Source organism: Theropithecus gelada, chromosome 1 (assembly GCF_003255815.1).
Source record: "Theropithecus gelada isolate Dixy chromosome 1, Tgel_1.0, whole genome shotgun sequence".
Classification (NCBI taxonomy): domain Eukaryota; kingdom Metazoa; phylum Chordata; class Mammalia; order Primates; family Cercopithecidae; genus Theropithecus; species Theropithecus gelada.
This window is the reverse complement of record NC_037668.1, coordinates 162,811,017-162,823,679: the sequence shown is the minus strand read 5'-3', so window position 1 is coordinate 162,823,679 and position 12,663 is coordinate 162,811,017. Positions and strand designations below refer to the sequence as shown.

Sequence of the window (12,663 nt, the reverse complement as noted above, 5' to 3'; positions counted from 1 at the left end):
CAGGGTAATAAGCAAGTTCTCTAACCAAGCAGAAGCCCCTTTTGCTGCCTGTTCAGAGATACGCAGGAAATGTACCTTCAAAGAATCTTCTGGGTTTACTGATTCACAAAAATTTTCATTAGCTTTTAGTTCAATTTAATAAGCAAATAATGAGTACTATCATGCAAAAAGGAAACATTTTTCTATGTTGGAAAGTACCTTAGTGATTGAACGTTAACTCTCTTGATATAAAGAACTGGTAACCCAGAGAAGTTAAAGGACTTGTCCAAACAGCAAGTTACCAGAGTGAGTGACGGATATGGGAGTAAAAATAAAAGTAAGCAAAATGTCTTATCTCCTAGTGCCAGGTTCTTTCCACTATGTCACTGGCTCTCATGGTATAGGTTGAGTAACCCTTATCTGAAATGCTTAGGACAAGAAGTGCTTCAGATTTCAGACATTTTTGGATTTTTGTAATATCTGCATTATTTATTTGCATAACTATTTGCACATCCCTAATTCAGAAACCCCAAATTCAAAACGCTTCAATGAGCATTTCCTTTGAGCATTACGTTGGCACTCAAAGTTTTAGATTTTGGAGCATTCTGAATTTCAGATTAGGGATACTCAACCCAAAATTTTTTTTTTTTTTTTTTTTTTTGAGACAGAGTCTTGCTCTGTCGCTCAGGCAGGAGTGCAGTGGCGTGATCTTGGTTCACTGCAGGCTCTGTCTCCTGGGTTCAGGCCATTCTCCTGTCTTAGCCTCCTGAGTAGCCTGGACTACAGGAGCCCACCACCACGCCCGGCTAATTTTTTTTTTTTTTTTTTTTGTATTTTTAGTAGAGACGGGGTTTCACTGTGTTAAGCAGGATGGTCTCGATCTCCTGATCTCGTGATCCACCCGCCTCGGCCTCCCAAAGTGCTGGGATTACAGGCGTGAGCCACTGCGCCTGGCCACCCAACCTGATTTTTAAAAATAATAATTATTTTTTAAAAAACAAAAGTAGGCCGGGCGCGGTGGCTCACGCCTGTAATCCCATCCAGCACTTTGGGAGGCCGAGGTGGGCGGATCACGAGGTCAGGAGATCAAGACCATCCTGGCTAACAGGGTGAAACCCCATCTCTACTAAAAACACAAAAAATTAGACGGGCGCGGTGGCGGGCACCTGTAGTCCCAGCTACTCGAGAGGCTGAGGCAGGAGAATGGCGTGAACCCAGGAGGCGGAGCTTGCAGTGAGCCGAGATCGTGCCACTGCACTCCAGCCTGGGCGACACAGTGAGACTCCATCTCAAAAAAAAAAACCAAAAAAACAAAAACAAAAAATTAGCCAAGCATGGTGGCACACACCTGTAATTCCAGCTACTTGGGAGGCTGAGGCAGGAGAATCACTTGAACCTAGGAGGCAGAGGTTGCAGTGACCGAAGATTATGCCACTGTACTCCAGCCTGGGTAACAAGGGCAAAACGCCATCTCAAAAAAAAAAAAAAAAAAGTTCCTACCCTGGGAGGAAAGGGAGAATTGGGAGTTATTCTTTAATGGGTACAGAGTTTCAGTCTCGTTAAGATGAAAAGAGAGATTGATTGTATAACAACGTAAGTGTATTTAACATGATTCAACTGTACATGTGAAAATGGTTAAGATGCTAAATTTTATGCTAAATATATTTAATTTATTTATTTTGAGATGGAGTGCAATGGCACAATCTCGGCTCACTGCAACCTCCGCCTCCCAGGTTCAAGTGAGTCTCCTGCCTCAGCCTCCGAAGTAGCTGGGATTACAGGTATGTGCCACCATACTCTGCTAATTTTTGTATTTTTAGTACAGATGGGGTTTTGCCATGTTGGCCAGGCTGGTCTCAAACTACTGACCTCAAGTGATCTGCCCACCTTGGCCTCCCAAAGTGCTGAGACACAGTGCCTGGTCTGTTACATATATTTTACAAAAAAGAAAAAAAGACTTCCATCCAGAAGGTATACAAGTATTTTCCTATAATTTCTTCTAATATTTTCATAGTTTTTCAACATTCAGTCCTTCAGTCTATCTTGTGTTCATATGTATCTTTGTACAAAGCATATGAAACACAGATCACATTTTGTCATCTTGCAGTAATAGAAAATACCATCAACAATGCCCTTTCTAAAAGTTCTCTTTTTAAAATACAGTATCTTTGAGTGGTAAGATTATAGACGATTTTTATTTATTTTTTGGTTCTCTGTATTTCTAAAGTTCTACATTGAACATACAGTACTTATGCCATTAAAAAATATAGGGGAGCTAGCCACGCATGGTGGCTCATGCCTGTAATCCCAGCACTTTGGGAGGCCGAGGTGGGTGGATCAATTGCAGCCAGGAGTTTGAGACCAATCTGGTCAACATGGAGAAACCCTGTCTCTACTAAAAATACAAAAATTAGCTGGGGATGGTGGCAGTCGCCTGTTGTCCCACCTACTCGGGAGGCTGAGGCACAAGAATTGCTTGAACCTGGGAGAGGCTGTAGTGAGCCAAGATTGCTCCACTGCACTCCAGCCTGGATGGCAGAGCAAGACTGTCTCAAAAAAAAAAAAAATTATATATATATATATATATATATATATATATATATGGGACAACTGTAATCCCAGCACTTTGGGAGGCCAAAGTAGGTGAACTGTTTGAGTCCAGGAGTTCAAGACCCAGCCTGGGCAACAAAGGAAGGCTCTGTCTCTACAAAAGAATACAAAAATCAGCCAGGCATAGTGGCCGGTGCCTGTGGTCCCAGCTACTTGGGAGGCTAAGGTATGAAGACTGCTTGAGTCCAGGAGGCTAAGGCTGCAGTGAACCGAGATCATGCCACTGCACTCCACCCTGGGCAACATAATGAGACCCCATTTCTATTAGAAAAAATAAAATATAGGGGATAAATCACCATTCTACCTAAATCCATCAGTGAGCTGCTTAATTATCAACTAACACCTTAGCATGCATGATGAGTCCTCAGTCAGATAAAAGGAAACAATAAAACAAAATACCACCCCATACATATAGAGTAATTCATAACTTATAAAATGCTTTTATACATTATACACCTAGGCTCTTGGTACAGTGAAGCAGAGAGAATAGGAAATGGAAAGTATGGTAAATATCTGAGTACTTAGTGTGTGCCAGCTATAGTGTTAGGTATCTTATATACATTATCTCATTTAATCCTCCCAACAGCTCATTGAGATAAGACACTAACTCTCATCTTAGTGGTAGATGCATAGGCTCAGATAAATTGGTATCTTGCCCAACCAGTCACTGCTGGGGCTTGGATGTGAACGAAGGTCTATTTGCTAAGATAATAGCTAATACACATAGTTATTATGTGCCAAGAACTGTATTAAGGCTTTACATAAATAACTTTATTTACTTTTCACAACAATGTTACAGGCAGGTGCTATGATGATTCCAGATGAGGCAACTGAAGCACACAGAGGTTAAGGTTCCTGCCCAAGTTAATATACCTAGTACGAGGTAAACTGGTACCTACACTGACAGTCACTGCCAAAACCCATGTACTTTCTACCATACTGGGCTCCTTTTCTTCCTCTCTTCATTCCGGAATGGAAAAACCACACAAGGGGAAGTGAAGAGGTAGGTGGAAGCACTACGTGGCACTAAAATTATCTGATTCACAGAATCTAAATAATATTGACAAAAAATTGTAACATGTTATGTAATGCTTGACAATGTATCAAGTGCTTTTAGATTTTATCTTATTTAATTTCCAAATAGTTATGTGAAGTAGATAGAGAAGATATCCTTGATTATAGGAAAGAAAACTTAGAGTGGTAAAGCGACTTGTCTGAGATGATAGAAGAAAAGATCTGAAACAAGGTCTCTGTACTTCTTTTTTTTTTTTTTTTTTTTGTTGAGACGGAATATCGCTCTGTCGCCCAGGCTGGAGTGCAGTGGCCGGATCTCAGCTCACTGCAAGCTCTGCCTCCCGGGTTTAAGCCATTCTCCTGCCTCAGCCTCCCAAGTAGCTGGGACTACAGGCGCCCGCACCTCGCTTGGCCAGTTTTTTGTGTTTTTTAGTAGAGACGGGGTTTCACCGTGTTAGCCAGGATGGTCTCGATCTCCTGACCCCGTGATCCGCCCGTCTCGGCCTCCCAAAGTGCTGGGATTACAGGCTTGAGCCACCGCGCCCGGCTGTACTTCTTACAGAGTGTTATTTTCAACTACGTTGTCACCTGCAAGAAGTAGCTGAAAAGCATGCCCTCATTCTGCCAAGGTATCAGCTTACCTAGGCGAGCCCTTGTCCTGGGTCCCTGCATCTGACTCCGAAGTTCAGGCCTCAGATGAAACTTCTTTGCTTCATCAACCAGATCCCTGCATTGTAAACTACAGCGGATGAAAGGCTGAAATACAGCAGACAGTAGAGTGAGGCATAGGGGATACCTATAATACTATAAGAGTACAAATGGCACATGCAAAGAATTAACTTCTGACTACAGAAAACCAGTTTCCAAAGCCCTGTGATTCCAGGAGTACTGCTGGTAGTAACTATACTCTGAGTTTCCAGAATGATTTTTAAAATTTACTTGAAAAATAGATAATATACGAGATGAATCAAAAATCAAATGATATAAACATGTATGTTGAGCAGTATTTCCCATCTATCTCAGTGCTTACATTTAACTATTTTTACATAGTTTGTACGCCCTTTCAGGGATTATGCAAACATAAGTACATAATAACTAATAAGAATTTTAAGGGGGAAACCAAAAAGATTGTTATTTTCTGGGTGACAGGAAGAATCATATTTTGTCTGAAATATCTCCCCCACAGTCTTGTTGTAATTACCATGTCTGTTTCGGATAGCTCTGTACTAGACATCTTTCATTTGCCTCCCAACTTGCTCTGTACCCTTTTCCATTCTGCTCTCTGGCTCAGAAGACTGGCCTATATGAACTGTGTCAATAGGGCTTTCTATGCCTTCTAGCTTCTGGTTGGGATCAGCCCAACCAAAGGTCAAGGTTTCTCTCAAGGAAGTGACTCTCCATGATTCTCTTTCCTTTAAGGTTCTAGTAACCACTCCTCAACCTTGTCCCTTCGGGCTTAGGGGTTGCTAATAGCTTGTGTCCTAGATCCAGGTTATTTCACGGTCTTTTATTGTTTCTCTGAACTTGCACCTTTGTAAACAGCTTCTTTATTTTAAAAAGCTCTTCTAAAATTGTCCTGTTTTAGACTATAACATCTGTTTCCTGTTGGGACCCTAAAGGACACAGCTCTAATTAAATAGCACTTCTATTAACCTGACCCAAGAAGTTCTCAGTTGAACTGGAAAGGAAAACAAACAATAAATAGTAGTAAACACTTATGTAGAAAGACATGGTTTTAAAAGCTTTCACATAGTTAGTTACTCAATGCTAACAATAACCTATGAGGAAGGTACTATTATCATCTCTGGTTTACAGATAAGAAAGCTGAGGCACAAATATATTAAGACATCTGCTAAAAGTTCACAGAATAAGTGGTGAATTTGGGATTTCAGGCCCGAGTGTGGTTCCAGAGTCTGTGTTCCTAACCACAATGTAAAGAACTGACACAAGGGATATGTGAATTGGTTGTAAGAAAAACAGAAATCACAAATAGGAGAAATAGAGTTTCAGATGTGACACTAACCATCCCACAACTTTTCTAATGTGAACAACTGAAGAACTGTTAGTAGTTAACTAAGAGATCTAGGTCTGGGCCAGCAAGAGGAACTCTCTTGCTGGCTCACCTACATGTTATAAATCAGTGCTCCCTCGAAGTATGGTCCAGGCAACATAGGTGGCATATATGGTAAAAATTATGAAAAAGTATCACAGAGGCCGGGCGCGGTGGCTCAAGCCTGTAATCCCAGCACTTTGGGAGGCCGAGACGGGCGGATCACGAGGTCAGGAGATCGAGACCATCCTGGCTAACACGGTGAAACCCCGTCTCTACTAAAAAATAAAAAAAAATTAGCCGGGCGAGGTGGCGGGCGCCTGTAGTCCCAGCTACTCGGGAGGCTGAGGCAGGAGAATGGCGGGAACCCGGGAGGCGGAGCTTGCAGTGAGCTGAGATCCGGCCACTGCACTCCAGCCCGGGCGACAGAGCGAGACTCCGTCTCAAAAAAAAAAAAAAAAAAAAAAAAAAGAAAAAGTATCACAGAGAACTTAAGTTGGAGAAACACTTTTATAAATTAACTCAACATGATATGACTGAAGTTGACACTAAAACACAGCAAATTCCTTTCATGCTGGCTTCACCAGAAGTCAAAAATGAAGAGGCTTGCTAAGTGTGGCATAAGGGCAATTTGGAGAAGGGGACAAAGTTTATTATCAGGTGTTTATACAAAACACTTAGGGGCATGTAACACATATACAGCAAAACACAAAATTGAACCACAGATTTTCATTTGTGTCAAGAGTCTGCCAAGAAATTCACTTTTCTTAGAAATATGCTTGGGAACTACCCAGCACCACTCTCACTGGCATTCCTAGACAGGCAAACCAGGAGACTCTGTGCCTACGTTAAAATAATCAGTTTTGAATACAGAACACTAAGGTAAGAGTTTGTCAAGGTTTTGGATCCTGAGAGTGTTGCACTACTTACCTCAGCATCTATTACATCCGTGATATACCTGGGGGTTAGCAGGGGCATACGCACGTACTGTAGCAGGTTAGGCAAGGATTCTTCCCGCTCTTTCTTGGCATGCTTCACCCAGTTGATGACAGCCTCAAAGACTGGCTCTTCAGAATCCACCTGTAAATGTGTAATTACACACCATGGATCCTACTTTTCCAATTAGCTCACCATCTCAAAAAGAAACCACGTTCACTTTCTCCTTCCTGCTTTCCCATTGCCCATCACCATTATTTCCCATCTTCCAGAAACAGCTAGGCTCTTGGGAAAACATTTTTTTCAGACACAGCTAACAGACCAGGAAAAGAATTATAGTCAATTTGGGTTATACACACACACACACACACACACACACACACACATATATATGAATGATAAACAGTAGGCACATATTGGCCTTCGTTTCAGAATTTTCCCCATTCCTGAATTGCTTCTGGTCATCTCTCTAACTTTAGGGAAGGTAGGTGGGGGAATCTGTTGCCTTATTGACAATCAGCTCTTGAAATAATTTTTAGTCATAATTGTTATCTAATGATCTCCAGGCTCACCCCTCAAATTGTTCATCCAAGCCTCTGAAGCAGGAGCTTTTCTAACATCATTAGTTGCTGTTTTCAAAAGCATTATCGCCTTTCTGCCCGTGGATGCTGCCAAAGAAGTATCTTTAAAGTCTGTTTTCTCCCTGCCCTCAGGTCTAAGTCAGAGTCTCCTAAAGAGCCCGAACAGCGGAGGAAGCTCTTCATTGGAGGGTTGAGCTTTGAAATAACCAATGAGAGCCTGAGGAGTCATTCTGAGCAATGGGGAATGCTCATGGACTGTGTGGTAATGAGAGATCCAAACACCAAGCGCTCAGGGGCTTTGGGTTTGTCACATTGGCCACTGTGGAGAAGGTAGATGCAGCCATGAATGCAAGGCCTCACAAGGTGGATGGAAGAGTCATGGAACCAAAGAGGGCTGTCTCAAAAGAAGATTCTCAAAAGACCAGGTGCCCACTTAACTGTGAAAAAGGTATTTGTTGGCAGCATTAAAGAAGACACTGAAGAACATCACCTAAGAGATTTTTTTAACAGTTTGGAAAAATTGAAGTGATTGAAATCATGACTGACTGAGCCAGTGGCAAGAAAAGGGGCTTTGCCTTTGTAACCTTTGATGACCATGACTCTGTGAATAAGACTGTCAATTGAAGTGATTGAAATCATGACTGACTGAGCCAGTGGCAAGAAAAGGGGCTTTGCCTTTGTAACCTTTGATGACCATGACTCTGTGAATAAGACTGTCATTCAGAAATAACATCCTATGAATGGCCACAACTGTGAAGTTAGGAGAGCCCTGTCAAAGTAAGAGATGGCTAGTGCTTCATCCAGCCAAAGAAGTCGAAGTGGTTCTGGAAACTTTGCTGATGGTCGTGGATGTGGTTTCAGTTGAGATGACAGCTGTGGTGGTGGTGGATAGGCGGCAGTGGGGATGGCTATAATGGATTTGGTAATGATGGAAGCAATTCTGGAGGTGGTGGAAGCTACAGTGATTTTGGCAATTACAAGACCCATGAAGGGAGGAAACTTTGGAGGCCGAAGCTCTGGGCCCCTATGGTGGTAGAGACTAATACTTTGCCAAACCACGAAACCAAGGTGGCTATGGTGGTTCCAGTAGCAGCAGTAGCTATGGCAGTGGCAGAAGATTTTAATTAGGAAATAAAGCTTAGCTGGAGAGGGGAGCCAGAGAAGTGACAGGGAAGCTACAGGTTACAACATATTTGTGAACTTAGCCAAGCACAGTGGTGGCAGGGCCTAACTGCTACAAAGCAGACATATTTTACACAAATACTCATGTGTATGGGCAAAAGACTCGAGGACTGTATTTGTGATTAATTGTATAACAGGTTATTTTAGTTTCTGTTCTGTGGAAAGTGTAAAGCATTCCAACAAAGGGTTTTAATGCAGATTTTTTTTTTTTTGCAGCCATGCTGTTGATTGCCAAATGTAATAGTCTGATCGTGATGCTGAATAAATGTCTTAAAAAAAATAAAAAGGAAAAGCATTATCAATTAGCCTTCAAGGAACTACTGTGTATTAGGCACTATGCTATTTGAGAAGATATAATTAATTAATCATCTGGAGAACTTAGGTCTAAGATTACATATGACCAATTAGATAATGGGAGATACACTCTAAAAAAAAACCTATGCTACAATACTGGAAGGTCCTAGGTATATAATAACACCTAGAACTTCCCAAAGACAGACACCTGAATACAGGTCCTGTGTCCCTTCTACAAGCCCCTAGAGAGTACATATTCTGGGAGATACCTTTCAGAGTGTCACTGTGACTAGATAAAAAAACACCCTGTAAACTTTTTCCAAGAACTGTGATACTCTAAAAATGCAGAAAGTGTTTCAAAAAGTACATTCATTTGAGGGAGTTACTGAACTCCTCTCCTAAGTGCCAGGCACTGCCCTGGAAACTGATTACACAATGGTGAACAAATCAGATATGGTGAACAAATCAGATATGATCCTTGCTCTTAAGTGGGGAGTCAAACTGCTAAATCAGAAAAATGAAAAAACTCACTATTATTACATACTATATAGGAAAGGTACTGGGACTATGACACAGAACAACATGAGATTTTCTGGTTTAGACTGGTGAGGCAGGGAAGGCCTCCTTGAAGAAGCAACAAATTGAAATCTGATGGATGAGTAGCAGTTAGCCAGGGGGAGTAAGAGAGTACTCCCAGGCAGGGCCCGGCGCAGTAGCTCACGCCTGTAATCCCAGCACTTTGGGAGGCCGAGGCAGGCAGATCACGACGTCAGGAGATCGAGACCATCCTGGCTAACACAGTGAAACCCCATCTCTACTAAAAATACAAAAAATTAACCAGGGCATGGTGGCGGGCGCCTGTAGTCCCAGCTACTCAAGAGGCTGAGGCAGGAGAATGGCGTGAACCTGGAAGGCGGAACTTGCAGTAAGCCAAGGTCGCGCCACTGCACTTCAGCCTGGGCGACAGAGCAAGACTCTATCTCAAAAAAAAAAAAAAAAAAAAAAAAGAGAGAGAGAGAGTACTCCCAGGCAGAGAGAAGAGCACACTCAAAAGCACCAGAAGTGCATTGTCCAATACACTACCCATGTGTGGCTATTTACATTCACCATAATTAAAATTAAAAATCAGCTTCTCAGTTGCATTAGCTACATTTCAAGTGCCCGATAGCAACATGGGGTTAGCAGGAGCAAACTAAACAGTATAGATATAGAGTACTTCCATCTTCGTAGAATGTTCCATTGAACAGCTCTGTCCTACAGCAAAAAAGAACTGACAGCTTGAGGAAATGACTAGAAGGCTAGTGTAGCAGAGTGAATGAGGGTGATAGAGGAGTAAAATATGAAGCTGGAGAGTCAAGCAAGGGCCAGATACAGAGAGCATTAGAATACTGGATTTCACTCTAAGTGCAACTTGAAATCATCCGAAGGTTTCAAGCAGGCTACTGATATGATCATATTGATGTTTTGTAAACATTATCCTGGCTACTGTGGGTAGAACAGTTTAAAGGGCCAAGAGCTAGAAGAGCTTAGATGCTGCTCTGGTATATCAGGCAAAATGTGAAGGTGCTTACAGGACTATAGTTGTGGCAGTGGTGAGAGAGAAATAGACACATTGGAGAAATACTTGGGAGGTCAAACTAACCCAGGCAATTGTTGGGTAAGATGCAGGGGAGGGTACAGAAGGTGTCCTTGATCTTAATTTAAAACTTTTATATGATTGGCTAATAGTTTTAAGCAGATACATGCTAGACTCTGACACATTCTAGGTTAAATTAGATACATCAATTTAAAGATGGAGTTTTTCAATCATGAGCAGAGGTTTTTTAGTTTGTTTTTTTGAGACTAATCAAGGCTGGGTGCAGTGGCTTACGCTTGTAATCCCAGCACTTTGGGAGGCCGAGGCGGGCAGATCACGAGGTCAGGAGATCAAGACCATGGTGAAATCCCATCTCTACTAAAAATACAAAAAATTAGCCGGGCATGGTGGTGGGCACCTGTAGTCCCAGCTACTTGGAGAGGCTAAGGCAGGAGAATGGCGTGAACCTGGGAGGCGGAGCTTGCAGTGAGCCGAGATTACACTACTGCACTCCAGCCTGGGCAACAGAGCGACACTCCATCTCAAAAAAAAAAAAGACTAATCAAATGAAGCAGCAGGTGTGGAGCAGGAACAAAGAAATCTGTAACTGAGTATGATCAACAGTTGTAAACACCACTGCCCTCAGACCAGCCATGAGCAGATAATCATGAGCAGAATTTAGAATAAATTAGAATTGCAGAAAAACAGCTAATGGGGAAGAAAAAACCCAAACATTAATGCCTCACTACAGAGAAAAATAGATTTTCTCCACAATAGATTTTCACAAAGAATTCTCTTGTGTATTAGGTACTGGCGTTCTTATTTTATGCTCGGAACAGTCCTGTGTACTCAGTACTAATATTATCTACATTTTATAGAAGAGGAAACTGAAGATTAGTGGTTAGGTAACACATACCACACAGCCAAGACTAAATCCCAGTTGGACTCTAAAACCCATGCTGTTTTAACCAACAAGACATCCTGCTTCCCATTGTTTTAAGTACTATTATTTTATTTAATAAGAGGAAGCATTAGCAACTGGGAGTCAGACATCTGGTTCCTATTTCTGGCTGGTATATGGAACAGAAAACAATATGTCACTTGCTTTCTTTCCAGAAAAAAAGCAAAGGGCAGTCTTGACACACATTTAAAAAAAAAAACTATACATAAGAGTTCTCAAGCTGTTTTTCATTTCAGCTTCTAAATAAGGTTAGTTATTTGTTCTCTCCGGCCCCATCCAGTTTTATTCCAAAGCCTGTATAGTTCCAAAAGAAATGACTTCTGTGATTGTTTCCTGACTTGGACAATTAGAAACAAAATGAAAACATGACCAGCTCATAGCTGAGTGATTAAGAGAATAGACTCTGGAGTCAGACTACTCGAATTTGAAACCTGGCTCTACCACTTACTAGTGCTGGTATGATGGTTAAACTCCAATCTTCACTTTCCTCCTGTGAAAAATGAAGATGTGAGAATTAAATGAGAGAAAAACACCAAGAATGGTGCCATTAGAATGGAAGCTCCAGTGGACAGGGATTTTTGTTTTGTTCATAATTTTATCTCTAGCACCTGGAAATGTTCTGGGCACACAGTAAGTGTTCAACAAGTATTTAGTAAGTGAACCAACAGTAAATGCTGAGTAAGTATTAGCTATTATATGTAGTGAATGTCAAATCTGTAGTGCTCATTCTATTCACTGTATTTTCCAATATGTGGACAAATCAAGAAAAATCAAGATATTCTAGTGAACTGCCAGTTTCCAAGTCTGATGAATATGTTTTCTGGCGGTGGCTGTGATTTCAGCACAAGGATACAACGTCCTGCACTAAGAGGCTGAGAACTACGATTTTAGCAAATTCTTGACTCAACAGCATTTGCAACAGCAGCTTCTCTGGGCTGATACAGAGCCCAGTATGTCAGGCTAGAAAATAATTCCTCTACAGTTGGAACCAATGTCACTAATGTGCTCTAATCCTTTTTCCCTCAGAACAGTCACTAGAGAAAGGTGTAAAGAACCACTTGGCTAAAATTTGATAAGAAATATACTTAAGGCCAGGAGCAGTGGCTCACGCTTATAATCCCAGCATTTTGGGAGGTCGAGGTGGGTGGATCACCTGAGGTCAGGAGTTCCAGAGCAGCCTGTCCACAACAGTGAAACTCCGTCTCTACTAAAAATACAAAAATTAGCTGGCATGGTGGCGGGCACCTGTAGTCCCAGCTACTTGGGAGGCCGAGGAGGAGAATCACTTGAACCCAGAAGGTGAAGGTTACAGTGAGCTGAGATCACATCACTGCACGCTCCAGCCTGGAAGAAGTATACTTAACACCTGTTATTCTATTGCACAAATATCCTAGTTTTAACAAAATAAATCAGGAGAGAGTAATCATTTAGTTTACAGAAGTATATTATAGGCTTTCTTTAAATGGTATTGCCTGAGCCT

At 41.7% G+C, this 12,663-nt stretch overlaps 1 protein-coding gene across 3 annotated transcripts in view; it reads right to left on the bottom strand.

Moving 5' to 3' along the window:
• KLHL12 (kelch like family member 12) overlaps positions 1–12,663 on the bottom strand; it is a 38,964-nt gene that overhangs the window by 14,622 nt on the left and 11,679 nt on the right. For all 3 annotated transcript variants that reach the window (XM_025405466.1, XM_025405479.1, XM_025405474.1), the window contains exons 5-6: positions 6,584–6,733; positions 4,245–4,359 (exon numbers count right to left, since the gene is read on the bottom strand). In XM_025405466.1, coding sequence (XP_025261251.1) covers positions 4,245–4,359; positions 6,584–6,733 — 265 coding nt within the window. The remainder of the gene's footprint in view (positions 1–4,244; positions 4,360–6,583; positions 6,734–12,663) is intronic.